Source organism: Remersonia thermophila, chromosome 7 (assembly GCF_042764415.1).
Source record: "Remersonia thermophila strain ATCC 22073 chromosome 7, whole genome shotgun sequence".
In the NCBI taxonomy this organism is placed as follows: Eukaryota; Fungi; Ascomycota; class Sordariomycetes; order Sordariales; family Chaetomiaceae; genus Remersonia; species Remersonia thermophila.
The window spans coordinates 628,388-651,134 of NC_092223.1; the positions used below are offsets into that span (position 1 = coordinate 628,388).

The following is a 22,747-nucleotide window of genomic DNA, read 5'->3' on the forward strand; positions in this document are numbered from 1 at the left end:
CCGTTGGAGACGTCAGACTTCGCGAGCCTTGGATTCGTTTGCGCGAGTCTAGCCAGTCGCTATCATTGACGAGTGAGCGAACGTAAACAATGAGGACGCTCACCGTGAGCAGCGTGGACCGATCTACGGATCTATCCTGCTCAGGACAGACGCCAATGGGAGAGAGAAAAAGATATACTGTGTAGCCAATATTATATACTAGAAACCACAAGCGCCCGTCAGCACAGGATGCAAGCCCTCTTTTTGAAAGGAGCGAAAAGCACCAGCCGCCGAGGCTGCGTTAGAGTCGCCCCCCTGGACGCCAGCGAACCTTGGCCTGACACGGCGTCGCAGCGGGCCGGACCCGCTTTGTTCGTGAAAGTGTACGCCGATGACGAGTGCCACCAACACTTTTCCCGTCTACGCAGTAACTATATCTATCAGCCTCATCCCTCCTTCATGCTCTCACACTCGCACTCGCACTCGAGTGCTCAATCCTCTCTGCCTTGTTGGTGTTGGCGCAAGCGTCATCCAAGGCGAAGGATTCAAGCACCTAACCACCCAGGTACCCAAGCAATGCCTTTGTGCCAGCCCTCTGGGATGCATCACGTCGCGTTCGTTCAGTCCTTCGGGCGGTCGTGTTTTTGCCCCATGGCCTCCATCAGGGCTCCAGCACCTTCTCACGATCCGCCAGGGGGGCCTGCTTGTGCCGCAATCTTGGAATCAGAACGCCTAGCACCGCTCGCCAAGCCGTGTTCTGTTCGCTGCTGCGAATCGCATCCCTTCGCTTTTCAGGGTCTCTTCGGCGAGCCCCACCGTTGCCCGGTTCGCCAAGGCCCCCTCCCCCCCACGCCCGTATCACTGACGCTATGTTGGGAATCACAGAAACACAGCCACGGCCAGTCCCTTGGGCGTGTGGGTGGGTGGGTGTCTTGCAGTGGGGCTGAGAAATTGTATGCGAGCGTCGTGTCTGTACGCAGTAACTAGTGATGTGTAATCATTGTCAAAGTACCAGCAGCAAACGAACTCTCTCTATCCATACCCACCCTTCATGGCCTTGATTTTTTCATCCCATATCGAGATCCTGAGTATCTCTACCTCGGCACAACCTGGAAACCACTCAAACTCCAGCCCCAGCTCTGACCCACTTACGTTTTTTGCCTTTCTTTTTTTTCTTCTCTATGGTGATGGTCTCTAATAGGTGACACCTCTATTTGTGGTCTGCATCCAACAGTCAGCCTTCTTCTCCAACGGGTACCAATGATGAGAGGCAAAGAAACTCACAGATACCCTCCTCAGGAAGAGGCTGAACATCGACAATCTCGGCCGCAAACTTCTCCTTGGGCTGCTGCTTCTCCTCGCGCAGGAACGGGAAGGCAAGCACCTCACGGATCGAGTAGTTGTTGGTGATGAACTGCGAAGCAAACCCCCGTCAGAGAACCACTTCCTCTCGCACTCGTTTCGCTCAGAGGCGGGAAGGCTTACCATGGCCAGACGGTCAATTCCCAGACCCCAACCACCAGTGGGCGGCACTTTGGCGGGCACACGTCAGCATCATACCCAACAAAACTACGCTTTCGGGTTCCGCAGCGGGAGCACTTACGGCCATACTCGAGAGCATGCAGGAAGCTCTCGTCGATGAGTTGACTGCAATGCAACGTTAGCCTTTCCGCTCCACGCTGGGCTGGATGCAACCTTGTACGTACGCCTCGTCGTCACCCTGGGCCTTTTGGCGGGCCTGCTCCTCGAACCGCAGCCGCTGGTCGAAGGGGTTGTTCAGCTCGGTGTAGGCGTTGGCAATCTCCTTCTTGCACACAAACGCCCTGGGTCGTGTCAGCAACCAAACAAAACACGCGGGAGGGGGGCGGGGGGGCTGTTGGCAACCAAAGACGTACTCGAAGCGCTCGCAGAGACCCTTCTTGGACCGGTGGTACTTGGCCAGGGGGCTCATCATCTGCGGGTGTTCCACTGCGATTCGGTCAGCACGCATGCCGTCGCTTGCTCAACCGCTCCGGCTCCCACTCACAGATGAAGGTCGGGTTGATGCACGTCTCCTCGATGAACTCGCCCGTGAGCTTGTCAATCATGCGGGCGTTGGTCAGAGGCGGCGGGCACTCGACGCCCATCTTCTTGCACACGCGCTGGAGGAACTGGTTGGTCTCCTCGGTGTGCAGCTCGTCGTACGGCGGGAACTTTTCGCCCGTGGCCTTCTCGAGCTCGGGGATCATCTCGACGCGGCGCCAGGGAGCCTCCCAGTTCACCTCGTACGTCTCGCCGTGCTGCGTCGTGAACTTGGTGATGTACGAGCCCGTCAGCTCCTTGACCAGCCCGGACACGAGCTCCTCCGTTATTGACATGAGGTCGTAGACGTCGGCGTACGCCCAGTAGAACTCAATGGACGTGAACTCGGGGTTGTGCGTGAGGTCGATGCCCTCGTTGCGGAAGTTCTTGCCGATCTCAAACACCTTGCCGAACTGGCCGACAATCATCTTCTTGAGGAACAGCTCGGGAGCGATGCGCATGTACATGTCCATGTCGAGGTCGTTGTGGTGGGTGATGAAGGGGAGCTGCGGCGCTGTCAGACAGGGCTTTGAAGGCTTCTTTGTGCGGCCCGGATAGGGAGACTTACGGCGGTGGCGCCGCCGGCAATGGCATGCATCATCGGGGTCTCGACCTCGATGAAGCGCTTCTCGTGGAAGACTGTTGTTGTTTTGTTAGAGCGGCTCCCGCCAGAAAAGAAGCCCCATCCCGCCACTTACAGTCGCGGATGTACTTGACCATGCGGCTGCGCTGCCACAGCACCTCGCGCGTGCGGTCGTTCCACAGCATGTCGAGGTACCGCATGCGAGCCCTCTGCTCGGGGTCGGCGAACGGGAAGCGCACGCTGGGCAGCATGTGCAAGCACGGGCTGAGCAGGACGATCTCGGTCGCAAAGATGGACAGCTCGCCCTCCTTGCCCTCGGCGGCGCGGTTCTTGGGGTTGGTGCGGCCGGCATAGCCGATGATGCCGATGACGTCGCCGCGGCGAATGCTCTCGTGCTGCTTCTCGAAGGACGGGGCGCCCTCGCGCACCAGCTGGGCCTGGCACACGACCTGCAGCTGGGTGCCGATGCTGACCGTGTCGGCCGAGGTGCGGACGTCGTAAAAGATGAGCTTGGAGCCGCTGGCGCGCTTGTTGTAGATGCGGGCGGCGATGCGGATCTCCTTGTCCTCGGCGGTCTCGCCCGACTTGAGGTGGCCAAACTCCTCGTGGAACTTGGAGTCGTCGTACGTCACCTGGAACTTGTGCGGGTACGGGTTGGTCTCGGGGTTCTTGAGCAGCTCGTTGATGTGCCGGCTGCGGATCTCGTAGTACTGGTTCGGGTTGAGGTCCTTCTCGTCCTCGCCCGAGCTGGCCTTGGGCTTGGAGCTGGCCGCCTTGGGGGGCGCGGCGGCGGCCTTGGCGGCCTTCTCGGCCTCACGCTGACGCTGCTTCTGGCGCTTCTTGAGCTCCGACTTGGACACGCGCTCGCCCGTCACCTCGTCAAGGTGAAGGTTGGCGACCTCTTCGGTCGGGGGGGCCGGCGCGGGGGCCGAGGCGGGAGCGGTCGAGTCGGCCATGGTGACGATGGGTTGTGTGTGATTGGGGGGAATTGCTCAAAACGACGAGGGAAGCTCAGACTGCAAAGGCCAATCCCACAGTCTGTTTGTCCCGGAAGGTCTCTTTTGTGCAAAGACCCGAAGTTCGGAGGGGTTGGGAGGCAGAGAGCGTCCTGCTGTGCAGTGTCCTGGGAGGATCAAGTACCCCACCGCGGGGTCATAATTTTCGGGGCATGAACTGAGTCAGAGACAGGGATTTCCAGGTTTGGTGGGGGAGGGGCAATCGGACTGAGGTTGCCAAGCCTCATCTGTGGCTACCCCGTGGTGGCTCGTGACCGTCCGTCCGTATGGGGGCCCAAAACAGTACGCACCACTTACACCTCAACGTTTGCTGGTGGTGTACCTGGGCTACGACCTACGATACCTAGGTAGTTGACCCATCTGATAGACTCTCAAGCGCAGCTCCATCTCCGCCGTCAGTCACCTTGAGGACGTGGGTCAGGATTCTTGAATATCTCGGCTCATCAATGCTTTCGTTGGGCAGCTGAAAAAAAATGTACAGTGCTGTAAAACAGACCGACGTGCAGATATGATAGCGCTCAAAAGGACTGGTGCATACCGCCGGCTCCTTTGATGTCCTGTCAGCGGATGGGAACCTGCCCCGGAGCATGCTGCGCCGGAGGAGGAAATCCGACGTACTCCAGAGCGGCTTGACATAAGCTTTTTGTCAGCTACCATGCAAGCTTCTTGAGAGCTCTTCAACTGTCCAGATCTGCTCCGCATGCAGTGAGAATCGATTCCGAATTCGCCTAGCCTTCGCATCCGTGGGCCCCATGGTACGCCGGATGCGGCAGTTGAATCGTGTAAGCGGTGCTGCCGGGGTTGGGCGGGATCGGCGAGTTTGGTTGGTTGGAAGAATCGGAACGGGAAAGTAAACGGGGCGGGGCATACAAAGGAACGGGTTACACGGGTCACATTTTGAACTCTGAACCCCAACCCTGTCATTGACGGTTATCAAATCGACGGAGGACGGTCATGGTCATCTTTTCGTCATTGCCATTGGCCTTGGTAAGTGTTGGAGTCGAGGGTCCGCCTCCGAAAAAAAAGGTCGCAGAGGAGTGCTGGTAATCCTTCTATTCCGTGACCCTAAGAGCCCTTCGATAAGATACTATGTACGTCTCCACCTCTCACTCTATATCGCAAGTCCTTACAAACACAGAGCTCCTGGGCTGCTCCTGTTTCCTCTCCCCCCGGACACACCATGAGCGTGTATTCACAAAGTGCTCTTTCACATCTCCAATGCCGTCGATGAATTCCAGCTCTGCATCTGCCCGTGTACGTGGCTCTGGCCCTGCCCAATCCCTCCATGTACATGGACCGGCACTCCTGCGCCTGCCCCTACCAGCATATCAGCCCCTATCCCGCCCCCAACCATCGTTTGTTGTGCAGCCACCAGTGCCAGACCCATCTGCTGCTGGTGTTGCTGGTGATGCTGCTGCTGAAGATGCTGCGGCGACAGCGACGGCGAGACAGGTATCGGTGAGTGCGAGTGCGCATGTGCCACATGATGATGTTGGTGTTGATGTTGTTGATGATTATGATGATGATGATGTTGTTGCAGCTGTTGTTGTTGTTGTTGTTGAGGTTGAGGTTGGTGTGGGAGTTGCGGCGAGACCGCAAGCCGGATATCCGTAAAGCCTCCAGCGGGAACATCGTCCATGTCGGCATCTGCGTCAGCGTCCGCATCCTCGTCCGCATCCGCATCCGCATCCGCGTCAACCTCCCCGTCGGGGTCAGGGTCCCCGTCGGCATCCGCATCCGTCTCCCCCTCTGCGTCCCCCTCTTGGCTCTCGTCGGGATCGGGATCAGGTTCGTCTCGTCGGTCACGCATCTCTTCGTCTGCTTCCTCGGCTTCCTGGATGCTGATGGACGGTGCTCTGCTCATGACGGCAGGTGTTGATGGAATTCGCGGAGTGAGGGACTCGTCGGTCGAGAGGCCTGATGTGAGGAAGTTGCTGGAGCCGGGGACGTTGATCGTGGAGGACTGCCGCGAATGGTGTTGCTGTGTTGAAGGGGAGAGGTTGCCGGTGGAGCTTCGCGGGCTTGGATTGCTGAGGAGCGCGGAATCCAGAGGCCTCTGGGACTGAAGCCCGCGGGCTGACACGACCACGTCTCTCCACCTGCCAATGACGGATGACACAAGCGTGTCGAGGGCTGGCTGGTGGTCTCCCACCCCGACGCCCACGTAATGGCCGCGGCTCACCATGCCCTCTTCCATCGCGCGAGCCATGAGCTTCTCGTCAAGGTATACCGTTGGCGTTGGCGGGATCCGGTGGCCCGGCAGCTGTTCGGTCCGAGCGAGCTGCTCGACTTGCGTTTTGAGGTTCGCCACCTCCTGCCGGAGCATCTGCCGGGCTTCTTTCAGCCGCTTGACCTCCTGTTGCTTCCGGCCCACGCTCCGCGCCAGCTCTAGACGCCAGAGCTGCTCGCGCTGCTCCTGCCCTAGACCGTTCCAAATGGCGTACGTGGCGTCCAGATGGTCGTGGACATGCCGTTCCATCTGCTCTGCCGCCTTCTCGGCCTTTGCAATCCCGGCCCTAGGATCTCCGCGAGGGCTCGCAGCTGAGGCATGGCCCGACTCTTCGGCGACGGCAGCTGCCGCTGCAGCACAAGCCGCCTTCCACCGCTGGAACTCGTCCCGAAAGTACGCGCGGAGAGCCTCGAGCTGTACGTGGCCTGGTGGCAGGATGGACCACGAGGTTGGCGTCGGGTTCTGCGTGGTGGCGAAGAGTGTCGGGGGAGGCTCGAGGCACTGCAGCGTCAAGGCTGGAAAGTCCAGGGCGAAGGGGTCAAAGTCAAAGGGTGGCGATTCAATGTCGATGAGGAGTCTGTTTGAACCCGGTTAGCAGGGCGACGAATGGGCCAGAAAGAAAACAAAAGAGAAACGGGAGACGGACTTGGCGGCCCGAAGAGAACTCAGCAGCTCCCGCAATGCCAACTCGGCAGCCCGTGTCGTGTCCTCGGCGTCCTGAACCCGTTGCTTCAAGGCAAGCTGCTGCTTCAGGATCTGCTGCCTGTCGACAGCCCGGTGCCCCGGCCCTAAGCTCCTGGGCCCCCAGCTGCCATCCTCGAACTCGGCGTCCCGCAGCGACCTCCCATCCTCCACCGTCAGATACCCGGCGCCTCCCCCGGCTCCCCAGCTGGACTTGGACGCAAAAGGAGCCCTCGAGCCGTCCTTCTGAGACAGCGGAGAACGGGTAACGGGGGATTCCAGGTCCTCCGAGGCGGAGCTTTTTCTTGACGATGTTGCCAAACCCCCCAGCGACGCCGTCCGGCGTGCCGCGCCGCTCCGGGGCTGTCTCCGCGTGATGTTTTGCCGGAGCTTCCGTATGGCCTCAACGTCGTGGATTCCGTCCGGGGGCTTGGGGTTCTTTTCCCGGATGTAGAGGTCGAGGTGGCGGCCCAGGGAGGACGAGGTGAACGCCTGGTGGCAATACGGACAGTTCCGGTCCTTGACGGCTTTTGTCGTGGACTGATCCCGACGGCCGGCCGCCGTTTCACCCTTGTCGTTGGCGTCGGCCATCGCCATGTGCCACGGCCCGAGTCAGGGGAAGCCCAAAGGAAGGAGGTTGCGTCGTCAGGCAAGGCGAGTTCTGGTCCAAGGTTGACCCGACCGATTGGGTGGCATGCACATCCCTCCGAGACACTGTCGGCCAAGAAGCCAACAAGCTCTGAGGGGCGTCGTCGGGGACGGCCGGCTGGTTTATTTAAACCCCCGGGAGGGTGGGCCGTTTTTGCTTCTCAGCGCCCGTCACCGCCTGGGGCCGACACACCAGATGACTCGATACTTCTTTGGGGCCCCTTTTCCCTCTCCGGGTAGTATTTTCGAGCAGGGCCGGCTTGAACCCAGCCAGGGTCCCGGGGGAGGACGGACGGGGTTGGGCTCCGGGGCGACAGGAGCTTACGCAGCAGCATAGAGTACACGGGACGCAGCGGCTTGATTGCAGGGCGAAGAGGGGTAGGCAAGAATACTTGGGCAGGCTTGCGCGGCGCCATCTGCGCGAGGGTCCAGCGGTCCAGCGGTCCAGCGTCGACGCTCGAAGTGGACAGGCAGAGACAGCCTCCCTACTGCGCAGCGTCACACTGGCAACCAATCTGCTTCGGTAAGCCACACAGTCCAGGCGAGCGTGCTTGTCTCCATTTCATGCCGCTTATTCATCCGACGCGGATAGCCATAGGCAACTCTTGTTGCGTCGAGCAGACAACGCTAAGGCGGCCCGGCCCGCCTTCGAGTTGAAGTGTTGAAAGTCTCGGACTGGCCCCTGTTTTGAATCATGACATGAATGAGGCGGAATTTGATATGACGTTGGTGTTGCTCAAGCGAGCATGAAGCCCTGTTTGAAGTCATGTTGCGGATTTCTGACATTTGCTTGGCGCTGATCCCTCAGCCTGATCATCGCCTTTGTCTCTCTTTTTGTCCAATCCAACCCAAATTTAACCAGTTTGAGTCCAAAAAGACACAACTGGACAACTTGCCGCGCTTGACAACCTTGACAAAGAGAAAAACTGTTGCTATCCGAGTGGTTGATGTTCCTCAGAAGACACTGGCGGGATCGGCTATAATAAGTCACATAAGATGCGCTCATTTTGTTGTTGTTTGTTGTTTTTTTCCCTCCGAACCAATTTTTTTTGGCTTGCTCCTCTGGTTCGGTGTCCATTCTGGAACAGCAGAAATGCCATTCCATGGGCATTCTGGAACTGTCACTTTGACATCCCCCCCTGTGTCGAGCCATGGGCGGCACCAGCCGTATTGAGCCCGCGGCAACTTGCTTTGTTGTCGGGCCGTTTCGTTAACCGCAAAGATCCCATGACGTGAAACGACGGCTGCTTTTCCAGAATGAGCAGTCAATTTTCGACCATGCCAAAGCTCGAGTCCCCCCCCCTTTTCTCGTCAAAGCTCGCCGGGCCCTTTGATGATGTCCACCGCCCAGGGAGCCTGGAACCGGTCAATCTGGTGGTGCCCGGCCCCATTCGCGGATGCTTGGCGGGCCCAAGAAGTTCATTAACCTCGTCGGCTAGCCTTCCAGGATCTGAACGGCCAATCCCGCCAGAGTGGATGACCGACGGATTGGGTAGGGATGAGACCAGGAGGCCAGGAGGCGAATGGGATGCTTTCCGGTCATCCCATGCCGAGAGGGGAAGACATGGATGAAGCGTAAAAGCGTGGAAAGTCATGGAGCGAGAGAAGTTGAGGGTCGGTAGTTAGTGTCTTGGAAATTGACGAGCTCAAGGGAGAGCATCGGACATTGATTGGTTGCATCAGAGCATTGTTTCTAGCTATCCCGGTGAGAGAACAATTCAACCGCTGCAAGTTCAAAGGCGGGGTTGCTTTGTGAGCTTTACTATATAATACTGGAACGTTAACGCCAAGGAATAAACGGTGCTGAAAGGACTCAGGCAAGCAAGAGAGGCTGCCAACTGGGAGGACCCTGGGAGCTATCGACCTTGTTGCGATCCGGCCGTCAAGTTCCTCGTGCAGCCATGGACCCGACGCAACAATGCTCTCCTGTGTACACAGTGGAGTTCACTTGACTCTTTCAACCCTAACCCTTGCGCGGTGATCCGCTGGGACAGGCCCCACTCTTTTGCACGTCGCCTTGGGGAAGCTGCGATTCAACTTCGCGCTTCAGGTTGAGAAACGCTGGTCTCGAAGACAAATGGTGAGTTGCAGAATCCATCTCTATCCGACGGTATCTTCTTTGCGCATCACCATATCTTCTCCGGAGATTCCTTCGCCAAAAACAGCACAATGCCACCAGGTACGCCCTTGACGCCAGCTGTGCATGCCGCAAAGACAAGCGAGCCACGCTCGGCGCGTCGCGTCGCGGTTGTCCAATCCATGCGCCCATTGCCAGAGAACATCAACGACCGGCATTCTGACATTGCGAACAGCCTACAGCGACGAGGAACCTGACATCGAGGTTCGGCCAGTCAAGAAGACCGCGGGCCGCGCCAAGAAGTCAGCCAGTTACGAGGAGGTCACGCCCGATGACGACGACGACGATGCGGGTTCGGCCGACGAGAAGAGCGCAGATGCCGGCGTCGATGATGATGATGATGATGATGATGATGATGATGATGATGGCGGCGATGAGGATGAAGAAGTGTAAGAACGTTGTGGACCTTCTGGAGGAGCGATTGCTGACCACGGACCGTAGCTACGTGGTGGAGAAGATCATGTCACATATGATCACCAAGAACGTGAGAAAGCCTTGCAGGTTGGAGATGGCCAGCACCTGGGCCGCAGCTAACCGAGCATCAGGGCGTGCCGCTGTTTGAGGTCAAGTGGGAAGGATATGAAAAGAAGTCGGATCGCACGTGGGAGCCAGAAGAGAACCTCATGTACGCGACCCCCCCCCCCCCCCCCCCCCCCCAGCACCCCGTCCAACGTAGAGCTTGCGCTGACCAGATGTTTCCAGCGAGAACGCATCCGAGGTGCTCAACGAATACCTCGACAGCATCGGCGGCCGCGACAAGCTGCAGGAAGAGATAGCGAGCGTCCTTAAGACCAAGAAGAGGAGCCGCCCGTCATCCTCGACGCCCCAAGCGACCACCAAGAAAGCGAAGCGAAACGGAGAACACCCGGCCGACTCGGAGCCTCCAGCCAGCGCGAAGGCGGCGTTGTGGAAGCCGCCAGCAGGAAGCTGGGAGGACCACATCGTCCACATCGATGTCTGCGAGGACGAGGAAAAGGGTGGGCTTCAAGTCTATCTCACCTGGAAGAACGGACAGAAAACCGTGCACTCTACGGAGGTTTGCAAACAGCGATGTCCGCGGAGGGTATGCAGGAGAACCTTTTCAACCGCTGGTTTTGTGTTGCCTTGCTGACTCGGCCGATGCAGATGTGCGATTACTTCCTCCAACACATACGAATCGTTAAGAGGGGCGTTGATGAACCGGCGTAACCCTTTGCACCCGCTCCGAAGCCAGTCCACGACCATCCGCATCGGCCGTTGGTCGCAGCTTGATTTTTGTTGCTTCAAACATTCCTGGCGCTTTCTTCGGCGAGCCCCGTTCTCTTGTCCAGTTCAGGAGGAGCAACCATGGGAATGGACTCGGCGCTGGTTCTCGGCCACGGGTGCTTTTCGAATCCAATAGGGGGAAGTACTGTTTACCTCCTAGCCTTGCGTTTGTATGATTTCTGTGCACCTAAGGTATTTGATTTCTAGCTCCACCGCTGCACGCTACGAATCCGTAGTATATCCGCCTAGCCATAGCCATGTGCTCTTCTTCATCCTGTCTTGATGCGGTTCCCAAAGTGCTGATGAACCCGACGTCTCCATCCAAGACCTGCTGACGATGTGGATCCAGCACTCGGCATCTTGGGGTCGTGGCCAATCAGACATCGCCGTTGGACGGGAGGCTGGTCGCAGGCCCACAAGGTGGATCCTGCTTCGGCAGGGGTCTGCAATGCTGCCGCCAGCCCAGCCTTCTCTTTTATTGACTTTTTGGCTAACAATCAGGTGGCGGGGCAACCACCTTATTTGACGGCGGGCACCTGCATGGTCGCGCGTGCGCTGGCAGCCCGCCCTACTCCCCCGTCTGCGCTGCTGCAACTCGTGATCCCGCTGTTTGGTGTCTCGTCGGATACGGACTGCAACTGCACATTCAAGCCGTTGCGAATTGCTTCAGCCGGAGAGCAGCGCAGGAGACTCTAGAGAAGATCTTGAAGGTTGACCTCCTCACTTATACGCTTATACCTGTGGAAACGCCGGCCCCGCCACGACGACAAGCTCCCAACCTCGTCGTCCGACCAGGTTTGTCCCTCCGCCATTTGGATCTGTTGGAGCTGCTCACCTAACATTTTCTCTTTTTAGCCTGACTCATTCAGCCCTCCTCGCTCGACCTGAGGACCTTGCCATTGCCATACCAGGGGCATCCACTCAAGCAAGGCTTGCACGCCAGACGGACAACAACAGCGTTGCCGCCCGACGAGAGCCTGCAGAAGCGCATTGCGTCCTCGTTGCTGCGTCGGGAACTTTCAAAACACGAGCGACCCTCGCGTCACGCAAAGAAACCAGGTGCCGTGCTCGCCAGAAACCGGCCCGGCCGACCATCGAGGTTCCATCCGTCCATCCACCACCCAGACGCTTACACCGGCACGTATCGGAACGGAACCCGCGGTTCGCTGTCGCTACCATTCTCCAAACCTCCAACCCCAGCAGCACAAACGAAGAGCAGAAACAGAGCAGCCGCCCAAAATGAAGCAAAACGACGTCATCGCCGTCATCATCATCGTCCTCTTCATCCTCCTTGCCGCCATCGCCTTCGGCATCTACCACCTGGTCAGCCTCGCGCGAGACAACATGCACGGCACCGTCACGACATCGTCCGAGAGCAGCAGCAGCGGAGAGCTGGCGGACTAATCGTCGAGCGGAGGGGGCGGCGTCGTGTTGTTTGCAGGTGCGACGGTGGCAGGAAAAAAGCTGCGCAGGTAATGAACAACGCCGGGCAATGCGTGTCCCCATCACCCGAGGGATGAGCCCCAAACGCCGGGATGCGGGACTGCGGGACTTGTGGAGGGGCGGGTTGCTGCTTGCTTGCTCCCTTTGCCCGGCGGCGGTATCTAGACGTGGCATGATTGGAAGGACGGATATACAGCAAACATGGGGAAACAGGACGGGTGATCTGTCAGTGTGTTTTTTGTTCGGTCGGCTTTTGCATATCCTGGTCTATTTTTTCGGGGCGAGGGGGAGGAGGGGTTACGCACGGCGTTTTGGGATTTCTGTTTATGGATATCGACACCTCGGTCAACGATGCGATGAGGGATGACAGATGAGACGAGCAAGCGTGTGATGTTGGCACATTCGAGGCCTTCTGGAGATACCGTTTCGCATGTTGTGTATATAGCTCTCTTGCCTAGGATCTTAGATCATTGTCGCCGCGCGGTCTGATGGAAGCGCAGGCATAGAAAAATTCAGGAGGTTGAATGATGGACGGCTCATTTTTTTTTTTTGGCCCTCTGCCCAGCGGAATGTGATTTCATGCAGATGTTGTTGACTTTTAGTATGTACTAGGAAGCACAGGGTACGTGTGAGCTGTTTCGACGTGACCCATCTACTGTAGTATATGGTCGTCACGACGGGAGTTGAAGACCTCGCAGTGCAGCCAATGTCATGATTGGTAGGCTGTGCGGCTCATGGTTGCACAGTTTCGTTAACAGCAAGGGGCCGATTGTCAATGAGCATTTCGCCACCTGCAGAGCCACTCCTTGCTTTCGGGAAGATTTTTTTGCACACCATTCGTCTGAAGTACATAGGTATGATCGACTCGTTTTTCTTTTTCTTTTCGTTTTCCTCTTCTCTTGTTTCTTTTTTTATATACACAGTACTTCAACGCACTTCGCCCCTCATTTCCCGCCCGTTCCTCTCTTTCTTTAGCAACCGCAAAATGTTTCAACCCAGAGCGCTGCGATTCAGTCCCGGGGGCGCGGGGATCTGACCCCCGGAGCACGTCAGCGTTACGAGATGTCGCATTTCGCATATGTTTCTCACCACGGTCATGCTATATGCTTGTTCTTCATCTCTGAGGCCTTCTTCTTTTTCTCCTGGTGCCCTCGCTTCCCGTGTTGCGCCAAGTTCGTAATGGTTCGCTGGGTTCCGAAATCGGCAGTCTCGAGCAGAGCCCGCAATACCCGCAAGGTTCTTCTTTTTTTCGGCCGCCGAGTGTTGGATGCGACAGGCCGCCCTGGGTCCGCAATTTGCTCTGAAAGCGTTGTGTACTGCCACTGCTGCGAACCGTCCCAAACCAAACCGGCAGTTGGGTGCTCCGTATGTAAAAGCCGGGCTTCTGTCCACCTAGGTCGTCTGCCTAGTCTGCCCTTGGAGGCACGTTCAGAGTGTGCGTAAGGCCATGATGGCTTGGGGTTGTGGTTCGGAGTCAGAGCCCGCGGGCTTCCCCGAAAACCGACCCTCCAGGGCCAGCATCAGGCTCTGAAATCAGGCTCGGGGGATGCCACGGAAACGCAGGTACCCAGGTCGACGGTGCTTAGCACACGTCAGTGAGGGAAATAGGCCTGCATCAGGCAGGCTGCCAACCAGAAGGGCCCTTTCGCCACCGCAGCTGCCTCTTTGCAGTCGGAGCCCCCCGCTCTCGCACCGAGGTACAATGCCAGAAATGGACAGCCCCTCCATTGGAGATTCTTCGCATCGCCAAAACTCGAACTCGGCCGCCTCTCGACACTCCCTGCGCCCTTGTCAAAGACGACGTTGCGTCCTTGGAAAATTGCTCAACGGCTGAAACATATTTTATTCATCCATTTCTAAGCCTGCCCTCGTCTCCAAATTTTTTTCCCCTTCCCCTGGGTTCCCAAGGATCGTTGCCTGTTCACGGACCCCCGCGTGAGTGGCTGATCAACCTGGAAGTGGGTGTCACCAAACGTGTTAGTCGTTTGCTATAAGAATCACTACGCCCCTTCCGGAGCCTCCACGGCTCTTGGACTCATCCACCCACCCCGATTGTCCTCTCTCTCTCTCTCTCTCTCACGCACACACACTCTCTCTCTCTCTCACGCACACACACTCTCTCTACTATAGTCAATTTTTGCCTCACGGCCGCCGCCACATTCGTTGGCTGTCGCTCGGCTGCATCGTTGCATCCGCTCACTCCATCATCAAAACACAATTGGCGCTAAACCCTGGCGCCGGTGTTGGCGTCAACCCGGACTCCATTTGCGATTTGCGATTTTCGGACCGGCAGCTCGGGAAACCGTTCCCTTTCAGACACGGGCATCAAGACCAAAGAAAAGACATAGCCGCGTGCCCCGCATCCTCGGTTGACGTCCATTTTTCAAGTACCGACCTCAACCGCAGGCTGCAAGCGACGCAACCACCACCACCACCACCACCTCGATCCAGTCCCGCACGCTCGAGCATCGCCGACGCAAACATGACCGCCGGCACCGCCAACTCGGGCACGCCATCGCCCGGCCCTCTCCCGGGGCTGAACGGCCCCATCCTCGATGCCACTGAGGCTCCCTACGCCTTTCCTACCCACAAGCTGAAGCGGCGGCAGACGGACCCGAGCAAGACGCCTCTGGTGCTAGTGGCCTGCGGCTCCTTCTCTCGTATGTCTTGGCCTTCCCCGCCGTCGACCCGAAGCAGCGTTGGCTGACAGACAGCATGCAAGCAATTACCTTCCTTCACCTGCGCATGTTCGAGATGGCCTCCGACTTTGTGCGTTTCAATACCGACTTTGAGGTCTGCGGCGGCTATCTGTCGCCCGTCAGCGACGCCTATAAGAAGGTCGGGCTGGCGCCGGGCCACCACCGCGTCAACATGTGCTCGCGCGCCGTTGAGAACTCGGCATGGCTCATGGTCGACCCGTACGAGACGCTGAACCGCGACGCCAACGGCCAGCCCCAATACGTGCCCACCGCCAAGGTCTTGCAGCACTTCGATCACGAGATCAACGAGGTGCTTGGGGGGATCGAGAGCCCCGACGGGCAAATGAAGAAGGCCCGGATTGCTCTCTTGGCCGGCGCCGACCTGGTCATGTCGATGAGTACGTTCCTGGTCGTCTCGGCTGCGCATCAGAGACCCGCTAACAAACAACCAGGCGAGCCGGGACTCTGGGCGCCCAAGGATCTGGACACGATCCTGGGCTCTTACGGCGCCTTCATCATCGAGCGCTCGGGCACCGACATCGACCAGGCTCTCGAGTCGCTGAGGCAGTACGAGCACAACATCTGGGTCATCAACCAGGTCATCCAGAACGACATCAGCTCGACCAAGGTCCGGCTGTTCCTGAAGAAGGATCTCAGCGTCAGGTACCTGATTCCGGATCCGGTTGTCGACGTAAGCCGCCCTCCCCTCCCGACGACGTGTCCCTTGCACCGCCCGCTAACCCCGTCTGTCTTTTTTTTTTACAGTACATCGACGAGCACGGGCTCTTTTCGGAAGGGAATCCTTACAAGTCCAGGCCAGCGACGCCGGCGGCCACGCCGGGGCCCTCGAGCCAAAAGCCGGCCAAGGGATGAGCGAACCCCGGCGAGGCCAGGCGTGGACGAAACAGATCCATGATTTCATGACAAATCAAAAGCTCCACCAACACACACAGACCGCCGGAGCGTACGCACCAACTCGAGGGGGTCGGTCACGCAAGCATGGACCAGACCAACCCACTCTCGACGCCCTAAGCCTGCAATGGACACCTTACGACGGCGGGTGCGTGCCCGGCAAAACTACCACCTGCCCAGCCAAACCGCTCAATTGGGAGTTTAAGATACCCCGATACACCGGGTCAGACGGGGGGCGAGACGCGCATACAGAGGGAACGGCGTTTTTGGAGTTGGAGTTTGGGCTGGACTAAGTAAGCTTTGGTGATTTTTGGGTTTCGCGGCCGCGCGTACATCTCAGCACCTTGCATTTCGCACATGTCTGCACACGCACGCATCGTTTTCGTGGCGCTGCTGGTCGCTGCAGGCTTATCGACGGTGGGTGGATATGGCGCCACACTTGCGGCTCGGAAACCTCCGGTACTGCACAAGGGGACCAACCTACCTACCTGCTCTGGGACGGAGGGTAGGGTGGGGGAGGTGGGGGACGGAGAGAGCTGTGCATCATGTCGATGGAGGGCCTTGGTTTTACTACGCTACCATGGCAGCGACTGCGCCTTGTTTCCCTATCGCATGGCTCTCTCTCTCTCTCTCTCTCTCTCTCTCTGCGGCAGCAAGATGATGATTGAAATGACGAAGCTCTTCCTCCTGCAGGGCTGCGGAGCATTGGAACCATGGATGGGTGACATCAGACGTGACACCGCCCAATCGCAATGCCCTTGATGCGTGCGGCTACTATGTTGTCCCTGAGTGGGTGTGGTGTGTGGACTCTATGCATGTAGTACTGTGTAGCATACAGATAGAGGTGCGTGGGTGGCTTGCATCATGCAGCCGGCTTTGACGAACGGGGAGGAAGGATGCCGCTGGACGCTGGGCGATCTGGCCGCATCCAAAAAAAAGAAGCCCCATCAGCGCCGGTCTGGATGTTCATGTGAAGGATGTTGGGATGGAACCCCGTCGCTTGCCCCCCTCCCTTTCCCCCTCCCCTCCCTTCCCTTCCTGGGTGCCTGCATGAAGCCTTTTTGATTCCGATCGGGGCTGGGTTGGGCGGCTCGGGAACGGTACCCCTTGCTACCGTACACAACGGACTTACGGTACCTATCCTACATGGAAGCTTGACCCTCCTTTCTCAGGTTTGTTTGCCGTTGGGGGAGAATGATGTGATTTTTTTTCTTTTCTTTTTTTTTTTTTTGGGGGGGGGGGGTTTGTTTTTGGAGAGGGAGAGACGAGGAAGAGTAACAAGAGGAATCATTCCACTCAAAGTTGTCTACATTCCCCATGGATGGTGTAGTAGAGCATGCCGCCACCACGGTCCCTACGGAGGCGTTGACATATATATATATATATATATATGTATATATATACATACATATATATGGCATTGCTACAAACGGGCATGTCTCCCTCCGTCCCCCCATCCCACAACATCCCCCTGATCATGACTCTCCAAGCCCTCCGCCTCTCTCCTGCACTCGTCATCCTCCGCAACCCTCTCCCTCAACCACTCCGCCACCACCCCCTCCGCCACCTCATCCAACCCCATCCCCATCCCCGTCCCCATCCCCGGCGCAAGCCCCTCCATTCCAACATCGCGAGGCTCCGTCTCAAAAGTCTGCACCCGCCTCTCCATCTCCTCCAGCCGCAGCGTCTTCTCCTCCTCGACCGTCAAGTCCAGGCTCGTGGGTGGCCGCTCCTCCTGGGCATCCCGCCACGGCTCGGAGGACTCCAGCCTGCGCAGCCGTTCGATGAACCGCTGCCGCCGCAGCTGCCGCTGCTGCTCGTCGACGCGCTGCCAGCGCTGCGGATCCCAGGGTGGCCAGCGGCGGAGCTCGTGCATGTCGAGGCTGCGCAGCAGGAGGGAGGAGAGGAGGCGGGACTGGTGGGCAAAGTTGTTTCTGCTGGCCTGCTCGTCTGCGTCGGCTTCTTTGCATCGACGGGGTTTGGTTGGGGTGGATGATGATGATGAAGATGACGACGACGACGAAGAGGAGGAGTCGGGTGTCGGAGGGGACTCGGGCCCCCGCGGCCGGTCGTGCAAGAACAGGCTGCAGGGGAGGCGCAGGGTGGAATGACGCGGCGGGTAGATGAGGTAGGCCATGCGCGGAGGTTGGGCTCGTTTTGCGAAGGCGGCGGCTTGGGCCAGAAGCTCCGCGGCCGATTCTTGGTCTTGCGGGAAGGAGTCGGGCTGGAGCTGGGCGAGCGCGATGGCTTCTTCCACTTCTGCTTTGCTGCGGCCGGCGAGGGCGTCGATGGCCGCGGCGAGGGGAGATTGTGGCGATGCTGGAAACATATCTTCGAGCGGCGTGGTAAAGTCGTCAGGCACATGTAAGGCCGGGGTTTGAAAGAAGAGGCTGGCCGAGGCGAAGGGGTCGAAGAGGTTGGCGGGGTTGACGAAGAGGGAAGGGGCTTGGTGTTTGAGAGCGGTGAAGATGCCTGGTTCCTCGGTCGGGATGGCGTCGTCACCCTCCAGGCCCGCGTCTGGGAAGAGGGTGAGCTCCTCTTCCTGCTTCTTCCTCCGGCCGGAGCTGCGCTGGGCCTTGCGCTTGTGGATCGGATGATCGGGGAGGAACATGGTCCAGTCGTAGACGCCGTTGTGGGCGATGAGGCCGCGGACCACCATGGAGTGCGAGGGGTTGGGGACGTGCGACTCGGTCAGGGCCAGGCCGGCGGCTAGGCTGGCGCCGAGGTAGGAGCCGTAAACATAGGCTGGGCGGGGCCCCGGCGAGGCAGTGTCGGCGCGGGAGCCAAGATGGTTCGCCAGCCACGAGTAACCGAAGCTGATGTCGTGTAAGGGAGTCGGCCAGTGGAGAGGCACGTCTGGCCGGTCATGTCCCCGCAAGGGCTGCCATCGGTAGTGGATGACGGCGGTAGGGTAGTCCCGGAAGCATGATGGGACGAGGCCCGGGTTGGCCACTGGGTCGGGGTGTGAAAAGGGCGGAATGATGATGACGAGGGGCGTGGTGGCATCGGACTTTGAGACGTTGTGGAGGCTGGTGGCGGCATCAGCACGAGAAGGAAGACATGGGGAAAACGTTCCAATGAGAGTCGGGCTCCCCAGCTCACCTCACAGTGATTTCACCTGCCGATGCGCAGGGGACCCGGACGTGCTCTACGGAGGGGCCGGTGCTGTAGAGTCTGGAGCGAGATGTCTGGGGCCATGCAATGCGCCAGGCTCTCAAGCGCAAGATCCATCTTGACATGTCCTGCCCTGCTTCTTCAAGTGGTCTTGATATGTGGTGAGGATCCGGAGTGTTAGGTCAGATCAGAGCGGCTGACAAAGAACAGGATAGTAGGCGAAGATGAGTCGACGACGACATGCATGCGTCTTACAGTTGAGGATGGTATCTCACCAAAGACACTGTCACGAGCCCATGGGAAGCGAGGGTGGGCAATGAGTGTCCGGATGGTGTACTCTCCTTCTCCAAACAAACACAGAGAGAATGATACAGTTGCGTTCAGGGTTGGTCCGTCGTCCGTCGTCCGTCCTGGGAAGCGTGAGTGCACGAGCCAATCACACCGAGAGTCCATCCTTCCCAAGGGTGGGGCAGGGCTGTATTGCTCGCAGGTGCTCTTGCCTATGAACCCCCCTCGACGTCACCCGGTACGTACCCGAGGTGCAAAGAAGAAGGAAGTCACGAATGGAGCATCCAACAAGAGACAAAGAAGGCAAGATGGGACCGGCCCGGTGCTTACGGAGCAGGGCCTGGGCCATCTTTGGCCTTTTCCAATTCCGAGTCATGTCTTCAACTCCACACCACCATTCGTGCCCTTCCAAACCATGGGAGATGGAAGCGAGTGCCCCCCAGAGATTCATCACGGCCTTGTCTTGTCCCGATCCAAGCAGCCATCATGTAGGATGAAATCCTTTGAATGGCATTCTCTCTGATTCCCTGCCGAGACAATGGCCGGGGTGAGCGAGGTGGCCGACGACAATGAGTCCGGCTCTTCGAACCACTGGTCGTATGAGGAGGAACCTAGGCAGGTCTCGTCGCTGGTGGGAATTCCCTAGAAACCAGAGCTAACATGGCCTAGTCGTTGGTGGTTCACATCGGCGGCATTCCCCATGATCGCTGGTACCTTGGGCCCCGCCGCATCCTCCTTCAGCATCTGTGCCCTCGTCAAGCCATGGCAACAGCATCTTCCCCCTGGCGCCTCGATCGACACGGCTGTGTACACGGACGATCCTCCATGGCTGACGGCCATCAACGCCACCCAGCTTGGAATCGCCATTCTCGCCAACATGGCCCTCTTTCTCAACATGTCGCGCCGCCTGAGCTTCACCATCGCTCAGCCTCTCACCATCGCCGGCTGGTACACCTCTTCCTTTGCCCTCGTCGGCCTAACCGCCACCGCCGCCGGGCCCCTCCTCGCGGACGCGGAACCAACCTCGGAACTGATCTGGTCCCAGGCCTTCTACTACGCCATCTACGCTGCCGTGCTGTACTTCCTGATCGCCACCCTCATGCTCCTCACCTATCTCAGCGCGCTCAACGGCCATGGCCCCAAGGACTTCGCCCTCACCGCGAGCCAACGAACCCTCATGCTGCAAAGCATCATGTTCCTCCTCTACTTGCTCATCGGCGCCCTGGTCTTCACCGCCATCGAAGGCTGGTCCTACCTCGACGGCTTCTACTGGGCTGCCGTGACCCTGTTCACCGTTGGCTTCGGTGACTTCTACCCCACCACCCCGCTCGCCAGAGGCTTGCTTGTTCCTTTTGCCCTCGTCGGCATCATCAGCCTGGGTCTCGTTATTGGCTCCATCCGCAGCCTGTTCATCGGCCGCGGAAAGACCCGCCTCGGCGCCCGCATGCTGGAGAAGAGGCGTCGCCACATGCTCACGCGCATGAAGCCCAAGAGCCGCGACGAAATCCTCGTGCCGCACAGCCATGGCCCGGCCCTGACCGAGCTGGAGAGGAGAGAGCGCGAGTTCGCCCTGATGCGCAAGATCCAGGATACATCGGCCCGTCGCCGCCGCTGGGGCTCCATGCTTGTGTCGACGGGTAGCTGGCTGGTCGTGTGGCTCCTGGGTGCCTACGTGTTTCAAGTGTGCGAGGGGCCTTATCAGGGATGGAACTACCGCGACGCCTTTTACTTTGCCTTTGTCAGCTTGACCACCATCGGCTACGGAGGCGGAACGGCCAAATCCAACGCCGGCAAGTCGTTTTGGGTTTTCTGGTCGCTGATGGCTCTTCCCACCATGACCATCTTCATTTCCGACGCCAGCGACACGGTGGTTCTGCTCATCCGGGACAGCACGGATTGGGTGGCGAGGTTGACGATCCTGCCTGGAGAGGATAGCATTCAGAAGGACCTGAACAAGGTTCTGAGGCTGATATCGTTTGGCCTCCTCTTTGGCAAGGATGCTCACCATCTTGACGCCCATCATCTCGAGGACCAGTGCCCCGAAAGCCTAAGCGGCACCCGGACCAGGGCAGACGAGGACGACACGCCTGGGCTGCTTCGCCGGGCTACGACCGACCCCGAAGCCGCACACCCTAGGGCACCTCCTGCCGTCCAACGACGCTCCTGGCGTGCGCATGTTGAACAAGCAGAAGCCCGCGGAAGCGTTGTGAACGTTGCAAACGCCACCGACACCGCCAATCGCCCAACATCCCCACCCCTGAGCCCACACATCACTCACCAACCACCACCCCCACCACCTGAGTTCCGAGTCCCCAGCTACCCACAAACCCGCCGACGACGCGCCCGCAGCTCCATCTCCTCGCAATCCAGCGCATGCTCCCTGCGCCAGAAGATTGATCTTCCCCTCCCTTCATCCAAGCATGACTACCTCGTCACGCTCATCTCCGAGATCCGCCGCCTCACACGCCACCTTAAACGCGACCCGCCGAGGAAGTACAGCTTCCGCGAGTGGATGTGGTATTTGAAGCTGATAGGCGAGGATGAGGCGGATGCGTCGAGGCATCGACGGGTGAGCACTTTCCCATGTGGTCCCGGTTCGGGCCGGGGAGGTCGACAGGCAAGAAGAGGAGACGGACCCAAGCAACGAAAGGGTGATAACCAAACCCCAAATGATCACGCAACTTCCGCCAGTGACCACGGTAACAACACCAGTTGCCACAGCAGGAGCTGGGGCCCGGTCACCAGCCACGCGGCAAGCAGTCCCCCAAGCGGCAGCCATGGCATCCACCACAACTGGACCTGGGACCCCGGAGGGCCAATGTTGAACCCGGCTGATACGACTAGCAACGACGGCGGTGACCAAACATGCTGGAGCTGGGTCGGCCACCGCAGCCCGTTGATGAGTCTGCGTAACGAGTCTGAGTGGATCTTGGACCGGCTGACGGCGAGATTGGAGGAGGAACTGAAGCGTGTGAAGGTGGTGGAAAATTATGATGATGATGATGATGATGACGATGAAGAGGACGAAAGAAGAGAGCAACAAGGCGAGGACGAGCAGCACTATGCGGAGGAAGCCCAGGGAGAGCGGACGCATGGAGGTGAACCACACGGATAGAGGTTCATCACCAACCTTCCTATGGACTCCATGCCGGCGCTAATCTCAAGTCCCGCCGGCCAGCCTGCCAACCCCCGACATCTAAGTAGCGAAGAACAAGCAACAAGGAGTCTAGGCGCGAGTTAGGATGCCTACATGATGTCTAGACATGCCACATGGATCTCGTACCAATCGTCCACAGCAACACCAGATCTTGGCCAATCCAACCTGATTGTCATATTGTCGTCATCCCTTAACAGAGAGGAAGGATCATGGGTAGGGAGGTGCCAAAAAAAGGTTTCTCATTCATATATATCAGAACGCCCCCCCCAGCCCCCAGAAGAACCTATGAGGTATTTGCTGCGGCAAGAAAGCAAGAAATGTACATGTGTTGTGCTTTGGTGTAGACGGTGGTGGCAATGGTAAAGGTGAAGAGAACAAAAGTCGAAAAGAAAAACAAAAAAAGCATGCCCGCCCGCTTTGTATGCATCCCTGGTGTCTTTTTATCCTCGTCATCCACCGTCATTCATCTCAACTTTCTCGGTTAAAGGGGTAGGACGGGGGACCAGCTGTGAGCAACCCTATCCTTCATACCCCCAAAGTTGGCGCCGGATCAG

General features: G+C 58.5%; 7 protein-coding genes across 7 annotated transcripts; 4 read left to right on the forward strand and 3 right to left on the reverse strand.

The window, feature by feature from the left end:
- Positions 1–1,189: 1,189 nt before the first annotated feature.
- Positions 1,190–3,579, reverse strand: VTJ83DRAFT_7152 (uncharacterized protein; the record flags this gene model as incomplete). Its single annotated transcript, XM_071013943.1, has 9 exons — positions 1,190–1,200; positions 1,264–1,393; positions 1,465–1,511; positions 1,583–1,626; positions 1,686–1,802; positions 1,875–1,947; positions 2,006–2,546; positions 2,609–2,679; positions 2,739–3,579. 9 exons carry the CDS (start codon positions 3,577–3,579, stop codon positions 1,190–1,192), a joined length of 1,875 nt encoding a protein of 624 aa, XP_070863369.1.
- Positions 3,580–4,846: 1,267 nt separating this feature from the next.
- VTJ83DRAFT_7153 (uncharacterized protein) lies at positions 4,847–7,147 on the reverse strand (the record flags this gene model as incomplete). Its single annotated transcript, XM_071013944.1, has 2 exons — positions 4,847–6,446; positions 6,516–7,147. The coding sequence occupies 2 exons, from the start codon at positions 7,145–7,147 to the stop codon at positions 4,847–4,849; spliced, it is 2,232 nt and encodes a 743-aa protein (XP_070863370.1).
- A 2,220-nt stretch (positions 7,148–9,367) lies between these two features.
- VTJ83DRAFT_7154 (uncharacterized protein) lies at positions 9,368–10,523 on the forward strand (the record flags this gene model as incomplete). The annotated part of the gene is made up of 6 exons (XM_071013945.1): positions 9,368–9,377; positions 9,511–9,724; positions 9,777–9,819; positions 9,881–9,960; positions 10,038–10,398; positions 10,461–10,523. 6 exons carry the CDS (start codon positions 9,368–9,370, stop codon positions 10,521–10,523), a joined length of 771 nt encoding a protein of 256 aa, XP_070863371.1.
- A 597-nt stretch (positions 10,524–11,120) lies between these two features.
- VTJ83DRAFT_7155 (uncharacterized protein) lies at positions 11,121–11,984 on the forward strand (the record flags this gene model as incomplete). The annotated part of the gene is made up of 4 exons (XM_071013946.1): positions 11,121–11,233; positions 11,352–11,375; positions 11,436–11,588; positions 11,633–11,984. The coding sequence occupies 4 exons, from the start codon at positions 11,121–11,123 to the stop codon at positions 11,982–11,984; spliced, it is 642 nt and encodes a 213-aa protein (XP_070863372.1).
- Positions 11,985–14,505: 2,521 nt separating this feature from the next.
- Positions 14,506–15,595, forward strand: VTJ83DRAFT_7156 (uncharacterized protein; the record flags this gene model as incomplete). Its single annotated transcript, XM_071013947.1, has 4 exons — positions 14,506–14,683; positions 14,746–15,120; positions 15,175–15,413; positions 15,488–15,595. 4 exons carry the CDS (start codon positions 14,506–14,508, stop codon positions 15,593–15,595), a joined length of 900 nt encoding a protein of 299 aa, XP_070863373.1.
- Positions 15,596–17,057: 1,462 nt separating this feature from the next.
- VTJ83DRAFT_7157 (uncharacterized protein) lies at positions 17,058–18,873 on the reverse strand (the record flags this gene model as incomplete). The annotated part of the gene is made up of 2 exons (XM_071013948.1): positions 17,058–18,663; positions 18,737–18,873. The coding sequence occupies 2 exons, from the start codon at positions 18,871–18,873 to the stop codon at positions 17,058–17,060; spliced, it is 1,743 nt and encodes a 580-aa protein (XP_070863374.1).
- An 863-nt stretch (positions 18,874–19,736) lies between these two features.
- Positions 19,737–22,151, forward strand: VTJ83DRAFT_7158 (uncharacterized protein; the record flags this gene model as incomplete). The annotated part of the gene is made up of 1 exon (XM_071013949.1): positions 19,737–22,151. The coding sequence occupies one exon, from the start codon at positions 19,737–19,739 to the stop codon at positions 22,149–22,151; it is 2,415 nt and encodes an 804-aa protein (XP_070863375.1).
- Positions 22,152–22,747: the final 596 nt, after the last annotated feature.